The 26,263-nt window shown below is 42.8% G+C and overlaps 2 protein-coding genes across 14 annotated transcripts in view; one reads left to right on the top strand and one right to left on the bottom strand.

Moving 5' to 3' along the window:
- The window catches only part of FLT1 (fms related receptor tyrosine kinase 1), a 117,863-nt gene extending 102,051 nt beyond the window's left edge, over positions 1 to 15,812 (top strand). The window contains exons 21-30 of the mRNA XM_037376963.1: positions 1,020 to 1,179; positions 1,598 to 1,695; positions 2,237 to 2,359; positions 3,492 to 3,603; positions 5,229 to 5,328; positions 6,709 to 6,814; positions 6,907 to 7,037; positions 7,457 to 7,541; positions 8,413 to 8,504; positions 13,796 to 15,812. Coding sequence (XP_037232860.1) covers positions 1,020 to 1,179; positions 1,598 to 1,695; positions 2,237 to 2,359; positions 3,492 to 3,603; positions 5,229 to 5,328; positions 6,709 to 6,814; positions 6,907 to 7,037; positions 7,457 to 7,541; positions 8,413 to 8,504; positions 13,796 to 14,000 — 1,212 coding nt within the window. The 3' untranslated portion in view covers positions 14,001 to 15,812. The remainder of the gene's footprint in view (positions 1 to 1,019; positions 1,180 to 1,597; positions 1,696 to 2,236; positions 2,360 to 3,491; positions 3,604 to 5,228; positions 5,329 to 6,708; positions 6,815 to 6,906; positions 7,038 to 7,456; positions 7,542 to 8,412; positions 8,505 to 13,795) is intronic.
- Positions 15,813 to 17,089: 1,277 nt separating this feature from the next.
- PAN3 (poly(A) specific ribonuclease subunit PAN3) overlaps positions 17,090 to 26,263 on the bottom strand; it is an 81,998-nt gene continuing 72,824 nt past the window's right edge. For 8 of the 13 annotated variants that reach the window (XM_037378515.1, XM_037378514.1, XM_037378517.1 and 5 more), the window contains 3 exons: positions 23,920 to 23,984; positions 23,064 to 23,202; positions 17,090 to 20,048 (listed from right to left, as the gene is read on the bottom strand). In XM_037378515.1, coding sequence (XP_037234412.1) covers positions 19,908 to 20,048; positions 23,064 to 23,202; positions 23,920 to 23,984 — 345 coding nt within the window. In that variant the 3' untranslated portion in view covers positions 17,090 to 19,907. Of the gene's footprint in view, positions 20,049 to 23,063; positions 23,203 to 23,919; positions 23,985 to 26,263 lie in introns of those variants that run through there. The other 5 variants (XM_037378519.1, XM_037378525.1, XM_037378524.1 and 2 more) reach the window with 3 other exon arrangements.

Below are 26,263 nucleotides of genomic sequence, written 5' to 3'. Positions count from 1 at the left end.
GTCCCCAAGGCTGTCTGTATTGGACTCTGCATGAAACGCAGCAGCCGCCTTCTCCAACGTGTGGTTGTTGGTGCAGGATGCTCAGCAGGGAGCATGGCCATGCAGGGTGCACCCTGGGGGTAGTTGCTCATATGCCCCCTGATAAAGAGCCTGCCCAGACTTGGTGCTCCAGCACCCTTTGGAAGAGTGCCTAGGCCGGAGGGCGGAAGGGAGCCCAGCTCTGCACCAGTGTGCACAGGGGAGAGAGACAGGGCAGGACAAATAGATAGGGAAGAGGGGGCAAGAGCATGGTCAGGCAACTAGGCTGCTCTCCAGGTAGCAGTGGGAAAGCATTTTCCACATCATGTTGCATGTATCCCGTTGAACCGTCATGGGCCGTAACATGAAAGCATTGGATAAAGACATTGGGGAAGAGAGGCAGTAGCTTCAAACAACAGCTGTGTTTCAAACACAAAGTGCCCTTGCTCCTCGTTGGAAGGGCTTACCGCCCCACACCAAGCACTGTGCAGGAACATATAGGTAGATGCCTTAAGGAGCCTGGGACAAAAAGCTGCTGCTTTATTTTGAGAGGGCTGGGACACCTGCACTCTGGGCACATCCTTCTCAACTCATCCCACCATGCTCTTTCTCTGGCTACTGGAGACAAATAGGCCCTTTCAGATGTTTCATTTCAGGCTGAGATGAGCCACAGCTCAGTGGATGTGTCCCTCCATGGACCCTGCAAATCTTCATCACATCAAAGGTAGCCCCCCACCTGGGTTGCCCCAAAATCATGCACTGGTGCTCCCAAGCCATCACATTTCTGCCCTCTGGTGATGGCAACCTTGGTGGAGCGCAGCTGTGCCACCAGCCCCCACTGGCCACAGTGGCACTGGACACTTGCACCCATGGGAGATGTGACTGTACATGCCACGGACCAGCATTTTCTCTCAGCGGAGAGGCAATAGAATTCTGACTGTTCCTCTCCCACCCTCTCCATCACTCTGATGTAGCACCTCTTCTCCTCTGTTTGTTTGAAGGACTCCTCTCTGCAAGGAGAGCCAATGAAAGAGAAAAAGGATATTGAGCCGGTGGAAGGCAAAAAACAAAGGCTGGCCAGTGTCACCAGCAGCGAGAGTTTTGCAAGCTCTGGGTTCCAGGAAGATAAAAGTCTGAGTGATGTGGAGGAGGACGAGGAGGGTAGGTATTAATTCCTTCCTGTCCCTACACTGTCTGTGATATTTTTACAACATACTGTGCATCCCTGAAATTTTTTTCCTCATTTATCACCCTAATAAACATCCGTGGGAGACGCTCACAGGGTCATGTCCAGAGGGTAGAAGATTTAAAAAAAGATTATTTCCAGGGTTACTAAATCGGACAGGAAAATGTGTGATTGTTTCTTCTGACTGCTCCTTATCTTTGGGGAAAACATAGCAGTGTCCAAAGCACAGGGTATAAAGCAAACACTATTTTTGTTTCCAGTGACAGTGGGTTGACCTTCAAGTACTACTCTATGAAGACTGAATTTATGGGAGTAATAGGGTCAGTAAGAGAAGGGGAAAACAACTGCCTTGTGAGCCATCTTTGTAACAAACCTTGTTTTCCACCTTCCCAGACACTGATGAGCTCTACAAGTTGCCCCTCACTATGGAAGACCTGATCTCTTACAGCTTTCAGGTGGCCAGAGGCATGGAGTTCCTCTCCTCCAGAAAGGTGAGTTTTGCACTGGGGATTTTTCCCTGCAGAAGGATGGGATTCAGAAGTGAAATCGTGTCTGCGTTTCGGTGACACCTTCCTTGGGAGAGCTCCCAAAGGAAGAGCCGTTTTCCTCTTGGTGTTATAAATATAATGTGTGTTTATCCAAGTCTCCATAGTCCATAAACACAGGATCATGGCTGAAGGCAGTGGGTCAAGCTCATTCATTCAGGGAAGATCTTTTGGGTGTGGTGGGTTTTTTTCTTCATTTCAATCTATATTAGGTAGGGAGGTCCAAGTGAATCAGCACTTTCCCTGCAAATGTCAAGGGGCTTAAAAATTTATCACTTTCTGGACTTAAGAATTTTGTTTTTTAAAGAACTGCTACTGTTTACAATAGCTCCATGTAAACTATAGCCAAATTCCCCCCCAAAATATTAAATTGATCTCTCAAATAACAATAATAGTAATAATTTTTAAAAGGATATGGGAGACAGTCAGGAAATTTGTGGGCAGGATTAAGGAAATGCAGTTTGATTGTGAAACCATTTTATTATAGTGCATTCATCGTGACCTGGCAGCCAGAAACATCCTTTTATCTGAGAACAATGTCGTGAAGATCTGTGATTTTGGCCTTGCAAGAGATATTTATAAGAATCCTGATTATGTGAGAAAAGGAGATGTAAGTCAAGATGCTGTTTATTTACCCAAATGTTTCTAACATACCATTTCAAACTGTCCACCAAAATTCTCTGTAGATGCTCACATTCCCTGAACTTAAGAGCTTGAAAGCTATCACAGTTTTTATGTGAAGATGAACTATCCAGATGCTTTGCAGATCTGGAAAGCATTTCTATCCTCAGGCATAAGGCTTGGACATGCTGTTTCACAGCTCTTCCCTGTTAATACTTCAGATATTTTTTAGATATGTTTCTTGGCTGGCTCAGCATAGCCCCCTTACTCAGTAAACTTCTTCCAAGGAAACCAGTCCCTCTGAAACAAGGTGCGCATTCCTCAGTGCACCCAGTGTCCCCAGGGCCAAGCAGCACCTCGAGCAGCTGAGCCGGACTCACTGCCTCCAGCACCTACTCTTTTTTTTTGTTGGTTTTTTTGTTGTTTTTTTTCTGCTGCTGCAAAAAGCAGGCAGTAAGCCCCCTGCCAGGCCTGCTGTGAAGGCTGGGTCAGCAAACTATGCCTGCGCCCACTGATGCCATAGGAACTTGGTGTGGGCTTTGGGGTCATGCAGGAAGTCTCCTTCTGGAGGTCTCACCCACCTGCCAGCTATTCCCTCATCCATAAATAGCTTTCAGGGTTTACGGCACTACATGCTAGCTGGGAAACATTGTTCACATAACTTGGGTGCTGCTCAGGAGACCCTAACAGGCTGCACTAAGGGATTTCAAGGGTTGCTCATATACTCCTGCAATTCAGGCTCTGAAAATTCCCCCGAGAACATCTCCAACACCATCACAGAATGATTTGCATTTGGATGTAGGTTGTCTCCCTGTCTCTAGGCTGCTGGCAAGAGACATCTGCATAGCGCCACATCCCCATAAACAAAAGACCTGGCCACTCTGGTCACAGGTTTCCAATGTCTAGTGTTTTGTGCTACACATTTTAAAAATGACCTTTTATTCTGACAATTTATTTAAAAAGCATCTGAATGAGTGTGAGTTTATCTTGACTGCCTGTAAGGAAATCCCACAGGTTACTGTTTGAATGGTAATTATTTACATAATAAATAGTTTATTAATCTACAATTAAATTATTTTAGGCTTTGAAAATAATAGTCACCTTTGTCTCTTTTACTCCAGGCTCGACTTCCTCTGAAATGGATGGCTCCAGAATCCATATTTGATAAAATCTACAACACAAAAAGTGACGTGTGGTCCTATGGGGTCTTGCTGTGGGAGATATTTTCCTTGGGTACGTTACCTGTGCACCCCGGGAGCTGGGCTCAGCAGCAGGGACTTCATCCTGGGGAAAAGCAACCATTACCTTCCATGAGGTTTTCCAAGGTCTTTAATAAGGAAAGCCCTAAATCAGGCAGAGGTGGGGTGTGGGGGTAGAGGGGAGAACTGTATGTATCGTGCCTCTGTGACCTGGAAATTTTGGTGCTTGTAAGGACACTGAAAGCTGACTTGCCAGGCTGAAAACTTTAATGGATAGCATAGCTATCTGACAACTTTACCATCTATTCCTGCCATAGGCAAAACCTAAGCTTCCTTCTTTTCTGTGTAGAAACCCTTAGCAGAGATGCAGAGCAGCACAGCTGGAGCAGTCACAGCGTTTTGACTAATAGCACAAACCAGGAAAACAGAGCAAATTTTCAAGTGTTTTTATTGAATGTGGAGCCCTGTGGGATAACACACAGCTGTGGGCCTGGATCAGCAGCTGCCAGGGACCGAGGCATCCCCTCCTGTGCCGCAGATAGCGTTTGAGACACCAAGTGGCATGGGCTGGGTGCTCCCTCAAAAGCTTACTTTTCCTGTGGGAGCAAGGGAGCTGAACACACACAGAGGTCTTTGCATGTCTCAGCCTGTGTCACCCGCATTTCCAGCCTGGGAGCAGGTGGTTCCCCCAGCCCAGGAGGGACCCAGCACACCCCTCACCCAGGCCACTGGATGCAGTGGGAGAACAAGGATCTGCACATACGCCACAGAATGAACTAGAACATGCAATCTGAAATAAAAACTCAGTGAAGATTTGTTCCCCCCTTTCTTTCACGTGGATAAGGCAGGATACAAGATGTACACTGAGTAGGAACAACAATGACCGTCAGAATAAAAGAATCTTAATTGGGTTCAACATAGAGGCTGACAAAAGAGGCGAACAGCAGAGGAAACAATACTGTACAATTCTCAGGACAATCAATCATTTATTAGTTTAAATACGTGTTGTTGGTCAGCCTGCCAACTCTTGTGATTTTTATGGTCAGCCTCATACTACATGTTGTTTTTTTTTCTTAAGGCCCCATCTCCTTGAACCTGGTGGACTGTCTGACTCTCTGAAAGGTCTATTGCGTTTTTCCTTTCATTTCCTTTTTCCTGATTTTTTTGTCTACAGAAAAAAGGCCAACAGCACTATCAGACTGCATCTTAAAAACACAGGAACTAGAAGAATAATGCACATGTACTGTAACCTGATTTAAAGCCATGATTTTACTATTTTCAAGGTGGTTTTGAGCATTTTGGGTTTGTTAATACTCAGCTTACTAGAATTTGGGGTGGTCCAAACCAATAAAGACATCAGACCTAGCTTTTCTTGAGGGTTCTTTTTCAAATCAGATGCATTTGTATTTTTTGCATTCAGGCCAGGTAAGCACCACCCATAGTGCTTGCTTTGATCTTGCCCTGCTCCAAGGACCAGCCCCCTCAGCAGCAGTTGCAGGCAGGGGCCAGACTCCACAGTGGGGGATGCCCCCAGGCTCCCAGCTCTGCAAGCAGATGCTGCACACCCGAGTGTTGGAGGGGGATGTGTAGGGCCAAGGCAAGGTCACAGGTACCCAGGTCAAGGCCTGTATGACCATGTTCTCCCAATGTCACCTCCAGGTGCCTCTCCTTACCCCGGAGTCCAAATAGACGAGGATTTCTGCAGCAGACTAAAGGAAGGCACAAGAATGCGAGCCCCGGAGCAAGCAACCGAGGAGATGTAAGATGCCTTTCTCTGCTTGCTTTGTATGCCGCTGCCCGCCCAGGCTGTCTTGCAGATGATGTACGAGTCTCTGTAAAAAGTACCCCGTGGCAATATGAGGAACACCAACCCAATGCTGCCTCGTATCTTCTTGCTGTCGTTAGCATCTTCTTGCATCTCCCCAACCCTCGCCCCCCTGGCCCTCCTGTGGCTTAGGAGAGGGTGAGGAGGGACGTGGACCTGACCCTAGGGCATGACCGGGGCTGCGCTCCGAGGGGAGCTGGGTGAACAGCCCAGAGGAGGAAGGTCATTCATTCCTCTCCAAGTTTAATATTTACCAATGTGCACACAGATAAGTGCTGGAGGAATGTGAACATTATTAACATCCTCTTGACTTAGGATGCGACAGCAGAGGCTTCCTCACAAACACGCAGGTGATGAGGGTCCACCCGTTCCCAGAGGTGATGCCTGATGGCAGAGGAAGGTGACAGGGACCCACAGCCTCCCAGCGCGTGTTGACTGCAGGGTTTGTCTAAGCCCTTTCACTGCAACATCAGCTGTTCCTGCCTGGTCCCCTTCCTCCAGGTGCAGCTGACGGCTGCTGCTGTACGGCCAACACCTTTTCGGAGGCTGGGGGGGGTGTCCAAGTGAGACGCTGAGTTTTCAGTCCCTCTACCCTGGGAGTGGGATGGAGCACCCTGCCTGGAGAGGCACCTGTAGCACGCTGAACATGCACCCCATGGTACAAATCCTTCACAAGTGTGAACACATCCAGGGTGTTTTACCTCTGGAGGAAAAATCAAGTGTGTATAGGTGTCTTCACTGCCTTTTCATGTGCTACATCATGACTCTAAATAGCAACACTTACCAAAAAATAGTTCTGAAAGAAGAAAAAGGATGCAAGCCAGCCATGCCTATCTGGGACTATTACCCATTGGCTAATTTTATTATCCTAGTGACAGTAGATAAGAGCTTTTTTTTTTTTCCTCTTCCACATATTTTATTGCAGGAAGGAAAGCTTGACTTGACCAATACAAGGAAGTGACACATTCATATAAGTCAACTTAGGATGTCTTAACTTAAACATTGCCAGCTAATAGACATTTAATACAAAGGTTTAAGGCTTAATCAGGAATAAAAAAAGAAAGTATGACTAGTTGGCTAAATTATTCTTTTGATGTGGTCTTCCCAGTGTCTTGTGGGAAGAAGCAGTTTTTTTCTGGTTTTGCGAAACGTTTACTCTTATACTTTTAGTAACAGGCCTCAGTGCTGGAAAGCATCTTGGTAAAATTAGGCTGGCTCAGGAGTTAACTCTATTGATGACAAGCTGTCAGAGACTGCACTGCCTTGGATCAAAGTGAGCTGTAATCCCACCCCGCTTTGCTTTTTTCCTCACAGCTACCAAATCATGCTGGACTGCTGGCGAAGCAATCCCAACGACAGACCAAGGTTCTCTGAGCTGGTGAAAAAGCTGGGTGACCTGCTGCAAGCGAACGTCCAGCAGGTACTAATGTCATGACCACGTGGTGTCACTGAAGCAGGGCGACCGGCCACGTGGTCCTAGGAATAACGCTTTTATTTCTTATTTCCATTTAGGAAGGCAAAGACTACATACCACTCAATACAATATTTACAACAGAAAGTGGGTTTCCCCCTGCATCTGATCCTTTGTGCAATGAAAATATTTCTGTTACAAGCTCAAGTTGTGAAAGCACCGAAAATGTCAGGTAAGATAAGCAGGACTAAGACCGAGTTTGTTTGTTGGGTATTGCAGCTCGCTGCAGAGCCTGGTTTGGACCTGGATGGCAGAAAACACTCAGAGACACCCCACATAGCCTGAGTGTCCCACCAGCCACCAAGCCACCACCGCCAGGATCCCATTGGGCTGGGACAGCCCTTAGGGGATGTCCCTGCCCAGGGGGACCATCAGGTCACCGGGCTGGGGCGCTGTGAGAGGGGCAGCTGTGTGCACCTCGGGGCTGGGGGCTGAGCTGTGGGGAGGGGTCTGGCTAACAATTCCTTCTTGTGTAAACTGCCTTGGTGACAGTCAGGCACCTGCTTGAAGAAACAAAGAAATGCCTAGTGCTTTCCTGCTTATGCACTTCACACTTCCACCAAAAATTGTCCTGCTTTTCTTGTTGAACAGATACATAAACACTTTCAAAATAAAACCACCCCAGCGCATAAAGACATTTGAAGAGCTTCCCATCAAGGAAACGCTTTTATTTAAGGTAAGTGACTCCTGGGCCAAATGGTATGCCATTTATTATTTTTTTTTATTATTTGTGTGACAGATTTATGCAGAGGGAATCAAGATGGGGTTTTACTGCTTTATCAGCTTTAATGATACGAGGTGCAAGATTAGCTGTGCTTGCAGCGTGGTGTTATCCCACTGTCCTACAAATTGGGGTCAGCACATCCTTGCTGACTATGCCATAAGCTGCAAACACTCCTCCCCTGATAAGAAATGGCTGGTGTCAGTAGGCCTGAAAGGTACAGCTGCCAGAGACCCACCTGAGTCTCACTGGTGTCAGAAAGCCAGTTAAAACCCCTTGGATTTGTGTTTTCACCTGAATAGTAGCACACAAAGGAGAATTGTGGGTCACATTTCCATCAGAGGTCCCCAGTAGGAACAAGTCCTGTTATCAGATGGACAAGCTGGAGAAATGTCTACTAATGGGGCACACATACTGTTTTGGTGGGGGTGGGCATGGGTGAGATTTTGGGGGAAGCTTTTAGTGACCCAGTTGTATGCATTAAGCGGTGGGAGGTGGGAAAGGCACAGTGGTGGTCACAGGGTTGAAGCAGTGGCTGGCCAGAACCTCACCTTGCATGTAGATACTTATCTTTTAGCAGTCTGTATCTGCATTAATTAGCATGTGTTTGCTGCACTCCAAAGCAAGGACAGTCTGGAAAGGCACCATGAAACACCTGGGCACTGCAGCACCTCCAGCAGCATGGAGCTGCTGTCTCTGAGAGCTCTCTGGATATAAATGACCAGATGGATGCTGGAAATCAGACCGAAAAAGAATTTAATACATTGTAAAAATAATTTTCTGTAGTTAACACCTAATAGAATTGTGTCTTTCTTTTTTCTTCAAGGATTATCAAGCAGACAGCGGGATGGTGCTGGCTCCAGAAGAACTGAAACGCTTCACGTGGACAGGCAGCAAGCAGAAACGGACACTCTTTGGGTCTGTATTTTATGTTCCTTTCTTCTCCTTCATGTTTTAGAGGGCAAAGGAGGATTCAAGGTACCTGTGATAAATCATGCCTAATGAAACTAGCTGAGGTGTCCCCAGTCCCTGCAAACGCTCTTGCTGAGGCATGTCCTGCTCGGTTGAGTAAGCAGTCACACATCTCCCACACCTAACGCTCCATACACCTTCGAGGAAACAAATAACCCTCAACCCCTTTGATGCGCCTCATCAATATGATTGATTAGCACTCTGTTGATCAGCCTGATCCCCAGTTTAATGCCCAGCTGGACAAGTCAGTGCCAGAGAGTGCTAAACCAAGGCAGAGGTGGGTAACCAGGAAACAAGCCCTTGGCAAGGGAGAAGAGGAACGTGTAGCTGTGAAGGATTTGCATTTGTTTCTGCAAGTCCCCAAGGGTACCCCAGCTGGGACAAGGCTCCCCACGCTTGTTTTTGCCCTTCTTTTCCATGACTCAGCTAAGCACAGCCCATTTAACACCCATGGGTTCAGGATGCTAAAGTGGCAACTTTACAATAGATGGATGTGAGGGCCTCACTTCTCTTCCTGCCTTTAAGCACTTTAATATATTGGCCACCTTCCTCCACCTAATTCCTGACAGCTGCCCAAGCAGTGAACTAGGGCTGCTCCAAGAAATGCGTTGCACTGACATGAACTTTCTGTAAATGGGAAATGTTTATTTTCTCAATGCCAAGCGGTGTCTCAGTTCCCAGCCGCTGTGAAGCTGGCAGCATCCGTGGCTGGTTTCAGCTTGCTGTTCTCAGCCAGCCCAGGGACTGCCCAGACCCAACCCATCGTTCATCTTATGCTGGCAGGAGGTCAAGGCCATCCTGCCATCCTGCCTGTGCCGAATTTGTCAGTGACTTGCAGCTGGGCAAGCCGGGAGGTGTAGTATTGTCTCAATGAACAATTGGAGCTGGCTGAAACGTGCGGTCAAAGCAGAGAGGACTTGCTTCAAGAAGAATTCCAATGACTAAGAGGGCATTGGTTGAATGCATAGACATATGTAGTAGGAGAGCGTGCATGCTCACACGGCCAAAATACGCAGCGTGCAGGGTAAACGTGCTGCTGGCAGGAGTCTGCAATGGGGCACTGCTTATGCGTGGCAAAGCCGGGGTGATAAAAGCCGCTCCAAACAAGTGCTGGGAAACCCTTTCTCCTGCCTTGACCTTTCAGAAAACAGGCTTGTAAGCGATTTTACGGTACTTGTAAACGTATGGTACTTGCTGGCAGATTTTATCTAGGCATACTCTCCTTCGAGGGGCCAGGTATTACAGAGCTTGGCATGCATGTGGATGACTGGGTTCCAAAGGATGCAATGTTTCCTAGAAGTGGTTTAATCAGTTTTTTCTTTGCATGAATGTGACATTTTTGAAGGCTGCTGTCAGTCAGCCACAGAGACAACATGGCAACCTCCCCAAATGAAATGCAAGAAGTGCCTTTTTCTTTGCGTGGCACAGAATACATGGAGGGTACCACAAGCATCCCTCTGGAACTGCTTTAAGGACCATTTTCAGTTGCAGAAGGAACAGGAATGCTTGGATGGGAAAAAAAATTGAACTCAGCAGTGGCTGCTAGAATGTAAATCCTTGGGGAAACAGAGCAGTTGGCTGAGAACATACAAGGTCATCAGGCCTGCAAGCTAAACAAGTGGTACTGTAGCATTATGCCAAAAAGCACTCATGTATGTGAATGCATACAGTAACCCTTTAGTCTGCACACGTTCCTAGAAGTGGTACCTTCTTAGCTAAGCATCTTTTACTCAGGCTAAATTGGAGCAGTAAGTAAATACTCTGAAAGTCGTACTGAATGCTGGACAAGGGGGAGCCTGGAGGGCTTTGTCACACGTCAGCTGAGCTAAGCAGATGCATAGCCCTGCTTCTTCCCGTGCATCTCAAGCATCCTATTCTGTGGTCCTACCCCATCTCTTGTGCTGACATTTCTGCTTGGCTTGCCTTGCAGAGAGCTGGCTCCGGTTGCTGCGTTATCAGAAGAACGGCCCCAGAACCATTTCTGAGCAAGCAATAGCAGCTCACCGCCAGGGCAGCTGGTGCCAGCGACAGGCCAAGGCAGGGGTCACCGCCCCACCCCCACCCCCCCCATTAGCTGCAGCTTACAGCTAGATCACTTTCACTGTGATGCCAAACCACTCCCAGACACTCACCCTCACACTGTAACCCTCAGCACTGCAGTTTAGGACATAGATGCAGGCAAATACACTCGCACCAGCAGATGGGTCCTGAGCCGAGACTGAGGGTGCTGTAGGGCTGTGCCCTGGCGGCTCCCCACTCACCCGCAGGCTGGCCTGCCGTTCCCTGGGCTGCCTGTTTCCCTGCTGCCCAGGGCAGAACGATTGGACTTGGTGTGGTTTTTTGTCAGTTCAAAGCACCTGAAACCGCACGAGGCAGCCAGGTGGGGTGATGCTTTCAGACCAGCACAGGGGTGTTTGTGTGTGCTCTGGAGGGTGGCGTCAAAAGGATTCAGACTCAGCAGGGCCACGTCTGCCATGACAGTGCTGAAGGACTCCCCAAGGTGGAAGGAGCCAAACCTGGTGCATCCTACCTGTCCCCAGAAGTGCAGCCAGGGTTTGTTTTAGAGGAAACTGATCAGTTGACTCCAGGAGAGAGCCAGTGCACACACTGGTGCTTACTCAGCATGACCAGCCTGAGAGACAGCCCCTGGGGAGTGCAGAGAGGGGAGACAGCTCACCTGGCAGTGCAGGGGTACCCCACCGACACAGGCGCATCCCCTTCCCCTCAGGCTTCCACTGTTGTGGAGGGAAAGGCACCAACACGCAAAGCTCACCCTTGGTTTCGCGATAGGAAACAAGCATCTGCCCAAAGCCTGGTGAGCCACTCGGGCCCAGGTGGTGGCCAGGAGCAAAACAGAAATGGTTGCTACATGTCTTGGACTTGCTGTTGCCATTGAGATGAAAGTAAGCGATACTGTGAACAACATAAAAAGAGTTAAGTCTTTCCTAACATAAGGCCTTCGGTAACAAGATCCCAACAGAAAGGTTTGGGGGCACAGAAAGAGCAACCTTCTCAGCTCTGCTCCTTTGCAAGTGGAAAGGATCCCAACTGTAACTCTTTTCTAGCTCTTCAGTACTGGTGAAAAACCTCAACCCAAGTAAGCCAAAATCCCCAGGCTGGAGCAAACCCTTGAGACAAAGCAAACTGCTGAGCCAGAAAAAGTGAGAACTCCACCACTAGTGAGCTGGAACAAGCATCTCAAGAGCCGCAGCCAGCTTCTAACCTCACTCCATTCTTGAATCTGTCAGGAAAGCAGCAGCCATTTCCTCCAACAAATGATCCCAATTACAAACCAACTAGACACAGTTTCTAATTTACATTCCTAGAGTGGAAAGAAGATAGTTCCCAGCTAGTGACGCTTCTACAGACTGTAAGCTCAGCCTCAAAATGAGGTCTCACTATGGATGCCCAAACCCCGTGGGCTCCCTCAAAGTGCTCTGTGGGAGTGTATGCCCAGGTACAGCAATGCGCTCAAGGTGAAATTAATAGATGCAGCTCTACTGCTATAAAGGTTTATTAATGAAAGTAGAAGCTAAGTCTAGCTCACAAAAAAATTTTCAGGATGCAAAAGCCTGATGATGAAAGAAAGGATCAAAGCATGATGATGTCAAGGCTCATAACTTTGCATGCACACTCCACTTTTGCCAGCCCACTGCTCCCCAAGACTCACAACTACAATGTAAATCACAGAAGCATTTCTCTTTAAACCCATCACAGAAAGTCCACTGAGTCTGTGACTAACCTTGTCACATCATTATGGAATTTATCCCAAGGCAATTACTTCTCCATCTGCCAACAGATGCAATATAAAAATACGGGATGCATCTGCAATCCTTATCGTGAGGGCTCCTCCCCATGAACTCCTTCCATCCGCAAACAAATGTAACTGGGTGGTATTCTTGGGAGGACTCTCCTACAGTAGGACAGAAGACTGGGACCACACTCCTTAAAAAGGACACAGGCTTGTGAGTTAACAATTCAAGAAACTGTGATATCTAACTGAAACTGTTACTTCTCCATTTCCTAATCAGGAATGGTCCTGTGCTACCAGTTCTGTGCTTACTTTGTAAAGATCTAACAGTACAAATTAAAATGAAAAGCAAAACCCTGGCTTCAAAAGCCTCAGCAGATGTTCTGACTGTCTCCTCTGGAATTCAAGACTAGGGCTCGCCAATGTTCCTGACCTTATAAATGGAGAGGGGTGGGAGTGTCCATGAACTTATAAAACACAGGGAGAGAGTCTAATTTTAGGCACTGCAGTCCAACATATGTTTACATTAGGATTCACATGTAATCAATGATGGAAAATACTCTGGCTTGTCCATTGTCTCCACATAAATTTTTGACATCTAAGTTCAATACTGTGAAAAAAAACTCTGCCTTAACTTTCTTCATTATCGAGAGAGCCCTTTTAAGTACTGTGTGCTCTGAATATGGGTGAGAAAGAGCTGCAAGGCAGCGTCTTTAAAAGTGGCTTAGCTGAGAAGACATTAAGCCCCTCTTGTAAAAGGCATCTTATAAAAGGCAGCCTACAGGATAACTGGTCCTCTGTGGGACAGGAAAACTAATTCAAACCAGCTTCTCATGTCTGCTGCCAAGAGAAGCATAAGAGAGGAGATACCCACATCTTGTGCCCTTCCTCACACACATAATCCATTTATCTTTACAACTGATCCCAGCATGAAGCTTTGGGAACACCTATGCTAGTAGCTTTCTGCTTTTGCCCCAAGGCTTAAAACCTTTCATTACTTCACTCCCACTCAAAAAAAAAACCAAAAACAACCAACCCACTTCCCTTAGGTAGAACATGTGTGGGGACCCTATGGGGATGCACAGCCCCGCAGCAGCAGAGGTATCTGACACTCCACGTTATTTTGCTCTACAACCAAGTTTCACTCCCTAGCACCTGCCACAAATGAGCAATTACAGCTTAAGCTGAGCAATCAAATACTCCCCTTAAGCACTAAGACTCTTAATACTTAGAACGAACACAAACACCTTAATAGTGATAATCAGTCACAGCATCTCTGTTCAGGAGGGGACTCCGGGGGGGACACACAGGAGGGCTCTTTCAGCCCTCTGTTCGGCTCTCCCACTGAGCAATTCCATCTGCATCCACCTGTTCCCAGCATCTGAGAATTAACAAAGCTGCTTCTTGTGATGTGGCTTTGCTTAAGTCATTAAAACAAACACTTGTACATGGCAAATATGCTAACAGTGACACTGCTCTGTTACAGCATTAAAGGTGCCAGCAGGAGCAAGGAGTCAGTGCTTTCTGGAATAACCAAGCCAAGAAGTTTCTGCAGTTTCAGCTGTGACCAGCTCAGTGAATCCAAGCGAAGATACACGTACGGTAACACAGTGCTGGAGAAAATGAAAGCAAGCCATTCTCCCCCTCCTGACTACAACTCTGTCGTCCTTTATTCTCAGCCACCTGTTTAAGTAATTCTAGGCCAAGATTTAAATATACATTTAATCCAAAAAGGTTCTTCTGAAACACTGTCATGTTATAAAACTTTGACCCAAATAGTTTCAATTATCCTAAAATTTTAAAAGATATCATTGGCTTAATCTCAGTGATCTGCTTTTCTACAGACTGCAACAAGCATATACAAAATATAGTGACATACTAATGCTTAGCCCTTGACTCTCCGAAATGCTGAACACCAACAGCTACCACTAAAATTGCCCAGTGCTTCTGAAGACCTGGATGGTCGCCATCATTACAGAGAAAACTAGCTCACTGTTTGGTCCCTGGCAGCAGGATGGTATTTCATGCTCTAGTCTCCCCGCCTCTGCTTGGACTGGGGTGCAGCACCCGTGTCCTGGTTGGGAGCAGCATCTGGGAGCCCGCGTCAGGCACTGGGGCATTTGCACCCTGTTGCTGGGGCCTGTGTACTGCTGGAAAACCAAGGATCCTTGAAGAAGGATCTGCTTTGAGAGACTCGAGGGAAGCCTAATCCTCCAGGGAAGCTCCGAATTCGCTAGCTGGGGATGGGGCATTGTACAGCACTCACTGCTTCAGATGGCAAGCGCAGCGAGGAGTCTCACGAGGCAGGGATTTCAAATTTGTGTTGCAAAACACAATTGGCAAGGATAGAGCAGAACTAAGATCAGAGCCAAGCTGCAATAGGGAAGACATATCAATCGGGTTTGGACAAGCCTGCTGAAATCAAGTAGATACGCTTGAAGTTTTGCACTTTGTCAGTATGCCAACACGCACACACTGGAACCAAACCACAAGCTAGGGATATTAAAAGCCAAGCTCTGTCCATGAAACTTCATGGACCTTCTAACACTGCACTGATTATATTTTATTTATGGGAATCTGTCTGAAAAGACAGGATGGCTACTAAATTGCATATACTTTAAATGAATTTAACACTAGAGAGTTTGAAGAGATTAGTCAGAAATAAGACAATCTCATTAGAAAGTTAGGGCAGCTTTTCTATGAAGACAGTTGAATTTTGTATTAGTTACTAGTATATATGTACAGGAATAAAACTGTATCATTCACTTGCAACAGAGTTTTGTATAGCAGCTAAGAAAGGGCATCAGTGTTCTTTGTTAGAGAAGCATAAGGATGCACCATCCCCTTTCACCTTTGAATGCAATACTAAAATGAGTTGGCCATTTCACACAGTAGCACTGATGTTTTCCAAATCAACAACCACTGCCCAATCTCAGCTTCTCATGGTCCACTATAAAGACGTATTAACTCAAATGCTACATATAATATGGTTCTGACCTCTTCAAACTCAGCTTAGGAGCTGTGAATTTAACCCACTAACAGACTTAAAGGCAAATGACCTTTTGCATATTACAAAGAAAAATGTTCTTGGATATTCAAGTAAAAGAAACGTGTACCACTACTTCTAAGATAAGTATCAATTCTTGATCTTCCTGGCCAATAGTTCATCAGTTTTAAGTATCTATTGCACTGTCTCTTGCTGGGACAGTATATTTGATCTTGATCAAAATGAAAGGAAAGTTTAAGGACTGTTTCTTAACTCCAAATGAGCAAAACTAGTTATGGGATGATGCATCTTAATGGAAATGTTTGCACAGTGTAAATATATAAATATGCTCTTTGTGCATAAATATTTAAGAAAACTAGACTACAAAGATTACTTTTATATGAAACCCCTAAGATTCTTTGTATGTGAATAACTCCTATTTTGTCCTGCATTTTCTGTCTTTGTATAATGTATTTGACTGCTAAATGCATATAATAAAATTTGCTTTTGAAAGAATCCCGAGTTCTGCCAAACTAGTAAATCCCATGTCAAAAAACACTGCAGCAGATGATTTCTGCTTCTCACACAGCTAAGCAGACAGTGATGGACACTTGTACCATGCCCTGCGTGCGTGACATCCCCTAGATTCAGCTTATCTGAGAAACGCTTACTGCTGTCCAGAGGCAAAAAGACAACTCTGGGGAGAGGCAATGTTTCAGGGTGGGGGGAAACAATGCAGCCCGTTGATGAACATCCATTCAACTGCCCCCCATGCCTGGTCACTTTTTCAGCTAGAAGATCTGGTGCAGATGAAAGGCCAGCGAACAGAGCTAAAGTGTCTCCAGCAAAACCTATTCTGAACCAAGTGTGACACAAGTTAGCACCTTAGGCCTGGTAGATGCTTTCTCCAAAGAATCTCCACATCCCCATGTCAACCATCAGAAGCTGGGGATGCTGCCTCCACAGAGACATTCAGTCGAGCGCTCTCTGCTATACCGCGTTTTATAATCTGAGGGGATCTCCAAGCCACGCTGCAGATAAACTACACACAAGTACTGGAAGGAAGCAGAGATGAAACTTTCTCTGGGCAGGCAGAACGTAACTGAATCGCCTACTGCCACAGGAGTTGTGTAGCTGTTGCTGCACATTAGATAAGAGCATCAATCAAGCCTACTGCAGCTTATGTAATAACATTTCTAAACCACTGCAATTTAAGAGATAATGATTCCATGTTAAAAGTATGCAGGGAGTATTGACAATTTCACATATATTGCACAAAACTTCACATTACACAAGCATGGTCAGGATTCAATGGGTATATGAGATTTTTATACCACCAGTAAGTCATCTCACCTTTGCTGGTTAATGATAGAGAAAAATAATTTTGGGAAATGAAGCTGTCATGACTCCACATGCAAATTCTCAGAGAAATTAATATACTTTGTTACTGGGCAAAAAAGCTTAATAAACATGAACACAAGGGTACTTTAACAGTTTCCAAAATTAGGGCATGTCTACTAAAGCAGATCTGATCCGACAGAAGCAGATGTGACTTCGCTTCGGAGTTCAGGAACTGTGCATTAGTACAATTCCAGCCAACATCATCTATAAGTTTTAGGACGCCTGATGTAAGTGGCAAGCACTAAATGCACTTTGCAACTCATGACTGTAACTCTGCATTGCAGAGAGAGTGAATACAAAAGAAATATGATAGAATGAAATACAATTCTAGCACCAAAGTTGAAAAGCCCCGTATCCAACTTCAGAACTTCACATTGTCAAAATAAGGCCACGTTATTTCTGGTATTCTTTATTAAAAATACTGCTGTACACATGAAGAATGAAAACAGGATTAAAGATGAGTAACACATACTGGGATCATGACATTAGAACTTAACATACTGGTGCTTTTTAGGGGAAGCAGTTGACACCTGAATTACTGAAACAAGGGCAAATCAAAAATACATAGGTACCCTCAACAAAATATTTACAATATAGTAAATACAGCAACAGAACTTAAAAACAGGTACAAAAATTAAAATGACCAACATCAGATGATTTCAAAGGTTGTCCCTTCTGTGCTTTTAGCTGTAAAAAATAGGAAGGTCAGAATTAAATTTCCCATCTGGGAGGGCACATCCTGGTGGCTCTTCTTTAAATACAGGTACACAGTTCTCCCTATGAATGGATCAAACTACTAGGACAACCTTCTAAATGGAATTAAAATGGGGTAGAAGGGCTCTCCCCAAAAAAACACCCAAGCTGAACTTCAGACTGTTCAAATCATTCCCAAATACGGACCAAATGAAATAAATAGAAAACAAAAACTCAACTTTTTTTTTTTTTTTTTAGTTTATGTATTACCTGACACCAAGTATTTTCTGGCTGACGTTATGTATGAAAACTTATTAGCTGTCTACCTTTTTATTTTTAAACCAAGTCCTGAGGTTACTAGGGGCTGAAGCAAACTGACATTATGCAAATACACACAGGTTTGCAATTTAGACATGTCTTGCAGAGGGTGGTTTGCTGGTCTAAAAAGGATGAGAATTCAAGCCCTATTTTACCCCTGCCTTACACTTTCACAAAATATTGGTCCACAAATTAAATTTTCAAAGGTTCCCAAACCCCACAACTGAACAGATGATCCCCTTTCATTTTCAAAGAAAACAATACTGGAAAAAACCTCAGCCCGCTTATAAATTAAGCATTTCATATTTCTTCTAGAATACAAGTACTTCTTTTTTGTACAAAAGAATTACAATATGATTTGTCAAAAAACATATAAAAGACAGCTGCTCTTCCTCAAATACATGAGCTAATGATAAAAGACTGTTTTGCATGTTCACTTTTCAAAGTTCCTGTTCCTTTTATATTAAAAAGAACATTCTGGCAACTGTTACGTTTGAATATTAAACATTACGTTCCTTTTAAAATTCATTCGATCAAATGCAACAATATCTGATTTTTAAACTCAACAACTGATGCTACCTAATGTGGATTCAACCACATTTTCTAAAATGTGTAAAGCATGTCCCTAGTCTTCAAAGCTTTCGATGTGAAGAGAGTTGCTTTTTTCTTGATGCAAGTCTCAAGGCAGAGAAACATTTTAAAGCTTATAAAAGTGGACAGAGAAATATTAAAAACTTCTCTGAAAACTACAAATATTGAGAATTATTAAAATTGATGTCAGTAACATCAGTTGCAAGTGCTTAGAGTCTGTCCTGACCTTTTGAGTTTCCACATTTTCTTCATGGTGAGCACCCAGTGCTATTAAAACATTCAGTGCTGGGAAAGGATAGATACAGTCTTCACTACCGCTTTAAGAAAGGAAATTCCTACATTATTTGGCAGTCTTCAGTATCAAAGTGTAGGTGTTTAACTAGAAATCCCATGAATACCCAAGTTTGGAGACAACTGCATGTCCAAATATTAGAAAGGTAATTGAGGAGGAAAATTCCAGACTTTTGAGACTGAATTACTTCAGGAATATTCATGTGTTGAGTATTATCAAAAGTAATATTACTTTGGGCTAAGCAGTGACTGCAAAGGCACAGCAGATCATTATCCCTCCAGATTCAGGCTGTAAAACTTGAAAAGCTCTTGATGCCAGACAACTGCTGTGTTTAGTTAATCTTCTTTTAACAGTGTCTTTGTATCTGTATCCAGTGTAGCGTACCATAATAAAGCTGTGGTTCAAAGAACAGAACTTTATACAAAAATTATACTGTAAATAACCTAAAGTAATACACTCCTGAAACTTCAGGCATTTAAACAATTTCTTTAAAAAAAAAATCTATTAAAAAAATTGCATAAATGTAAATGCTTCTGACTAGCAGGAAAACATACAAACAGTTTTTAAAAGGCGCTGGTTGTGTTTAGAGCAAGTTTGATATGCTCCTTAAATTATAGATGTTTCCCATTATGCTATTTTCGTCACTTCTCTTAGACAAAGTTTAAACCAAATGACAGGGGGCTTTCTTTCCTGTTTTTGTCAATTCACCGATACTTCACTGGTTTTAAAACGTTTCATCTTCTCATGTTTCTTTGAGCTAACAGTGGGTGGCATACAGAGCTTGCATACAACACACTTTTACAGAGGTTACGAACTAAACGGTCATTAATAGAACACAGTTTCTATTAAATTATTTACCTGGTCCTTTATGCTATTCTGGGTGCAAATAATATCAAAAATGAATAAATTTTGCTATATCCTCAGTGACAAAAAATGTATCCCAGAAATGTCCTTGCAAAGAGTTTCCCTTAAGTATACAATGTGGCAAAACTTCAGAGATCAGAAAAGTCTTAAAAAAATTAAAATTAGTGCATATACAAGTGGAAAAAATAAAAGCAGGAACATCATGCACCTGATGTGTTCCTTAATCTAAAATAAATTCTTCACAGATAAAGCCTCCAATGGCAGCCTTAGCTCTAGGATAAGTGAAACATTCTTCCCTTCAAGTAACAGTGTACCTGACTGAAGTGCAAGCAGCTTTGCTCATCTCCTGTTTGTTTCCCAAATGTGAAATGAGATGACAACAACAATTCAGCTGTAGTGCAATTTGCTATTTGTTAAGTTCCTCAGCAATGTCCTGCATGCTTTCAGCAAATACTACAACTGACCATTTGCGGCTGCAATCAGTTCTTGAAAAGTATTTTCAAAGCAGCGTTTTAAATCGCTGTAAGTTACCACAAGTACACTCTTCTCATCTCTGGAAATGAGGCTTATTTTTTCTGGCACACCAGCATCTAACTGTAACAAGAATGCAAAAGATAAAATAAAAGAAGTGTGAAAGAAATGGCAAAACATTTCCCCAATAACAAAAGCAATCAATTTCTTGGCAAGTACATTGTTGTGGTGCAGTTCAAATCTTGCGAACACCACAGAAAGGAAGGATCTGAATCGCACCACAACAATGTACTTGCCAAAAAATCGAGACATTTTGGTCTTAACCTGATGGACATTCCAGACCTTTGGACTAGGTTACCATTGTTTTCTTCCCTTTCCATAAAGCTAAGAGTCCTGCAATGCTATCTTCCCCTGTGTAGAAAGCCTAGCAAAATTTCCATGTAGCTCCTGATGCACAAAACCACTTCTGACATTACATTTGCACCTAAGATGCACAAGCCTCCATGCAGGGTAGGTAAATTACTTCTTGCCCCCTCAAAAATAAAATAACGGATGGATCAGTCCCAGGCAGTCTGAAAACTGGTAGAAACCCAAACCTTACGTTTTTGGCAGTACTGGAAACAAACTAGTTCCTGTATGGTAGATTTCATCTCTTACTCTAAGAAAAGTTTACCCAGTTATAATCCATAAACAAATAGGTAATTTGTGGTTAAAGATTAAAGTCTGTTCTACTTTTTTTTTCATGCTTTATTCTGACATCTCAAATTCAGTATTAAAAAATTGTATGCTACACCATGTACTTTAGAGATCTACCACTAAATCCTAGTTTGGAACAGAGAAATATCCTATTTTACATGCTGAAGTCCTTTCTGATGCTATATTTCGTGTTATCCTTGCTTTGCAAGAAACGTTCCTCAATGGGTAATTGTCAGACTCCCTTATAATGCAAAAACTTTTTTTGCTCTGTTTTAGTCGATATATTGGTATTCCCAAATACTTGACACTACAAATTTTCTTGTTCCAATACAAAAGGTGGGGCAGAGGCAAGTGGGATATGACACTATTGAGATAATCTTTGGAAATACAACCCCAGCAGGATTAAATAAATGTATCAATGTTGTACCAAATAGCAGAAGAACAGTTAAATTTGTCAGAGATGTCCCACTAGCTGCTGTCTGGAGCAACACAGCAAGTTAGAAATTTCTTGCATTTGTCTTCTAAAATAATGTTCTGAGTATAACCTTAAAAGTTGGAACCTCCCCAGTTTACAGTTTCTGCTTTGCAAATAGCTTCAGAAGGACAAAAGCAAGCCCACTAGCTTTTAGCTCTTCTAAAGTAGGATAAAGCCACCAGTCTCTTCCAAGATCCATTACAAATATTATCATGATTAAGGTGTTTGTGAAATATTGTTTACTGTTCCCATTAGCATCATTCAAGAAATCAGTGAATTACCTTAATGAATGTAGGATATGGAAGATCTGTATTAAAGCCACACAGCTAACGAGAAACATAAATATTTATGGCTTGCTTTCTCTCCTGCTGCGGAGGCATAAATCAGTATCTCAGCTGAAAAGATCCCCAAAACACCACATTGAAAAAAATGTTTAAACAATAGAGTAATTTTCATTCAAAAGGAATGCTTTTGGAGTGTAGCAGGAAAGTCCATATAACCACTTCCACTAGTACACGCTACAGTTTCAAAAGTGTTTTTCAGAGTGTATTTCCAAAGTAGGGTTCTGAAAGTCCTACATTTTTTGTGTGCTGAGCCCACAACCACAGAAGAGAAGAGTCTCTCTTTAACAAGTTAAGCCATGAACGTTTGTAGAACGAGGCATTCTTTGACACCATCTCTTACCTGACCTATGGAATTCAGAACTGTCCCCTCTTGCTACAGTACTGTACAGGTCACTGCTTTCAAATCATCATGGCATTTCACTGCCTATTTGAATATCAACATGCTTTCTTTTTGATTTAGCCTCAATCCTTTTAATGTCCTTTTTAAAGTGATTACAGACACCAACCAGAAAGATAAAAAGGAGGTTAAAAGAAATGCACAGCAGTGGTCCAATAGGAGATTAAAAGCTCTGACAATTTAAAAAAAGATTTAACTGTAGTTAACTCATTTGTTACATGTCAAAGAATCTGAATATATTCAATTTTTTCTGGAAGAGAAAGTTGGCTATCCTAATCCTAGAAAAGAAAATACTAGCCACTGAAACTGTGTATTGTCAGTGTCTGCATCACCATTCTCTACGGAGTGAGTAGAATGACCAAGCAGCTAAAAAAAATAAATAATAATTTAAAAAGTAGCATCTTAGTCTCCTATAATTTACTGAAGTTTGGAAAAACAATGTAAGATAAGTTGAAAACTGATCTGCCAATACAAAAAAAAAATAGTTTGCTTACTTTTTTAATTTATGGAGCAAGACAAGTTCTACAACTACTTAAGATCTTGTGGTCTCTCACATGTCTCCTGCTACTAATCATGAAAGTGCTCAGCTAAAATTTTGCTAGTGGTGCAGCTCTTGGAAAACTGCAAACAGCTTTGTTAAATCAACTTTGAAAAACAAAGGGCTAGAGAGGCTAGGGAAGTTATCAGAAGCGGACTTAACATTTTAAGTCACAGAAATTTTCCAGCACTGTCCTAGACGGTAGGGATTTTGCACAAACTTCTACTGCAGTTTCCCTCCTGTCTCCTACTCTGGTCAGCACAGTTGAGTAATGGATCCTCTTGCCTTACGACCACCCTCTGTGAAAACTGTATCGGCAGAAACCTCCCCCAGTTAAAGGGGTTTTATGGATCCTTTATGCTGTGTTGAAAGACCAGAGTAGCATAAAGGGACCAGCATTGCTTACCCACAGTATTCAGTGCATTCTAGGATGAAAAGTTAATACCGTATCTCATTCTATATTTACTGGATTCCAAGTTTTAATATTAATGTACTGAGTTTATTTAAAATATCCATAAATGTTTGAATATTAGTTTAGTGAATACATTGTTTTCATCCAAAAGAGGGGGGAATAACTATCAGTTAAAACAATGTAGTTAATCTGCCAATGCCAACTTGCTTTTAAGTGGAATATTATTCTAAAGTTAACCCAAACAAATTTTTAAAAGCTAACCCAAGTACAGTGTACCTTGTTAAGACATGAGATAATGTGACTGAGGTCAATCCAAGGAGTACCCGCTTCTGTCACCTGATGGAAAAGGTGATCTCGAAAGAGCTTTAGTAAATACCTGTCTCCAGTTTCTGACCACGTTGGGTCCTTCTGAAACCTGGTGCAAAGCAAAGGTTCATATTAAAGCTCAGACAGTTAAGAAAAAATCAGACCCCACAGATATACGTAACTCTTCAATCTAAACTGAGTAATCTCACTGCTCTGCTAAGCTGTTATAATTTGCCATTACCTTACAGTCTCCTCCCCTGCCACAAACAGAAAATATATTCAAAGTTTTTCAGCTGCTGAAGTACCTGAAGCTACTGCCTACCAAGGGCCACAGAAAAGTAATGGAAGAAAGCAAGAGTTATCTTCAACAAGTTTAACACCTGAATGTTAGAAACCAGCATTACAAACACAACTCCAATTCTATTTAATAGGATGGAAAACCGACCATGAACACTTCATTTTTATGTAGTAGTTGATAAAAAACAAGCTGAAAATTAACTAGCTTAAAACCAGTATTTACACCATTTGCTACAGTTAAAGCAAGCTATGGATTTCCTCAAAAGCTATGGTCACTCACAAGAGACTGCTAAGAGAAAACATACTAAAAAAATTGAAGCAACTTTGGCGTACCTATTTGCAGCCTTCTCTTCTTAATTTAAAATTTTGGTCAATGTTGCTTATACTATTTTTCTCAAGAGTTCTTAAATACTCATTTCTTCAGGGGCAAACATGGGGAAAATGCATAGCTTAAATTTCTAAGGGAAGAAACCTTGTATTACAAACTGCATTTTACATACTCCACTCTAGGAAAACAAGTATTTCTTACTCTGGCCTTTCATTGATTGTTCCCAGTTTTGCTAGAAGCCTAAACAACCTTCCATTCTGCACCTCCTAGAAAAAAAGGAAAGAGGTTATTAACGTTTCTGAAACCTAAAATTAAGACACTTATTTGCAAAAGATATACAGTGGTAACTCCAACGAAGTGCTATTACAACGATTTATTTATTCAAAAAAGGGGGTATAATTTTTTCAGAAAGAGACCACATGCATTGTATTGTGTATCAGTAGGGCAATGCTCATTTTAGCACTTCATACTCAAATCGTAATGTGGAGATTTAACAACTAATGACACCTTGCTGCCCCAGCAGGAACTGGATCAGGCAATCTATTTCTCTGCGGAAACATAAGTTTAGTCTCTTGCCAGCCTGTACTTACAGGCATGCTAAAACAGAATAGGTTAAACAAGGAGAATGTGAATGTGTTAAAATATATATACACACAAATAGTTATCAATACCTGTAGAATTATATAGTATAATACCTTATTTCAGGTAAAGATGAGAAGGAACATAACCTACCAGATTTATTTTTCAGAAATGCTTTGTATGCCATCATTAGTAAACGTTTAACAACAATAGTATCAGGCTAACATTCAAATTAGAATTGATTCCAAATAAAATTTTTAAACAAGTTTTTTCCAAAAAAGCTAGAATTTAAGTCTTAAAACAGTATAAATTCTGAGTCCATCAATGACAGAGATAAAGCAATGAGAATGAGCTCACACAAAAAACCAGAACATTAGAATTATGGGAGCTTGGAATACATACATTTTTCCGCATCACTTAGGATACAGTAAAAAGAGTTACATCCTAGCTTACATTACACTGTGGATTAATATTTTTTTAAAGTATGAGCTGGTCAGAGCTGACAGGAAGGAAGATTCTCTCCTGATATTATTCATATTCTCCAATGCTCAAGCTCTCCAACATTATTTATGCTAAGCTGCATCCCCTCCCATGCATGATCGCATTGATTTCAAATGAATTCAGTCTGGAGTAGATTACTGTGCACAGCTGGGTAAATAAAGTAGGTTAAGGTGATAATAGCTTGACCTCACACAACCTATGGGTTGCAAGACTTCTATCACCAGTCTTAAAAACACACAGCGGAACAGCTTGTGCCTCAACAGTAGCTACACTCTATAGAGACTGACAGGGAAGACTGTATGGACCTCTGCTAGCTGGTCAAGGTCAACCTCCAAGTAACTTTTTGGTAGGTGGCCAAATACACAAAAGCCAAAACCAGATCTGTGTGAATGCTGCTGCCTTGCACGTTCCCAGTCAATGGTGACACAGCTGTGCACAACACTAGCGCTATGTCTCCAGGTGGCCTTCTCTGCAAGCTTGGTGGTAGCCTGTAAGGCAGGGAGCTTTTCTACAGAGTGGATTAGAGGATTTGAAAAATTCAGGCTTGGAATGCTGTGACATATAGATGATGGGAATATTCAAGGTGAGGAAGGAAACGGCATAATGGGGTCGCTGCTCTGTGAAATGTGACCATTACAGGAGTAACAAAATATTCATGGTTTCAAGAAAACAGTTATTAACTACGTACAATCCACTTCCAGCATCAGAAGTCCCTAAGCTACAGATAACTGTGTGCTTGGAGAATACAAGGAAAAACACCATACGTGCCAGTCTTGTTCCAATACTCTCCCCTAAGCATCTGCTTTGGAGCAATAATGAAGGGAGGGTATGAGGCTAGACCGAAGGGATACTGTAGCTCTCATCTTACTGAGGATGTAGTAGTACAAACAAGTTATAGTACAACAACTAATAAGCAACTGTCATATATATCACTGCCAGGTAAACAGATATTGCCAAACTGGAGGCTATGCAACAACTTGCATTTGTAGTGGCTCTGCTCACATGCCAATGCTAACCAACTGCTACAAACAACCTGACTGAAAATGCAGACTGATTAATGCTGATTACAGGATAATATCCATCTTTGTTATGAGAAAAGGCCCACCTGCTCAAATTTGTGCAGGCACATTGGGCCACCTTAACAAGAAATGATCTTAAACATCTTCAGCACAGGAGTAGTGGCTGACTGATAGAGCGGGCACCTGTCATCTACAGCTCTTCATCCAAAGCAGATACCACTTGGCTCTTCTACAGCTCTTTGCTTCTGACAGATTTCAGTATCTTTCACTAAGGAAAGAAAAACTGTTATCCAACAAGCCAATGGTGAAGAAATTAAGCAAAGGAGTCCATCAGCATCCCAACCATTGGTCTACTGTCTCTTAAAAAAAAAAAACAAACTTCTACATGAGGGCATACAATGGAAAGCTTAATACCCTATCCCACACATATCTTCAGTGTCATGAAA

This window comes from Falco rusticolus, chromosome 2 (genome assembly GCF_015220075.1).
Source record: "Falco rusticolus isolate bFalRus1 chromosome 2, bFalRus1.pri, whole genome shotgun sequence".
NCBI lineage: Eukaryota > Metazoa > Chordata > Aves > Falconiformes > Falconidae > Falco > Falco rusticolus.
Note: the sequence above shows the minus strand (reverse complement) of the source record. Positions and strands in the feature narration are given on the sequence as shown.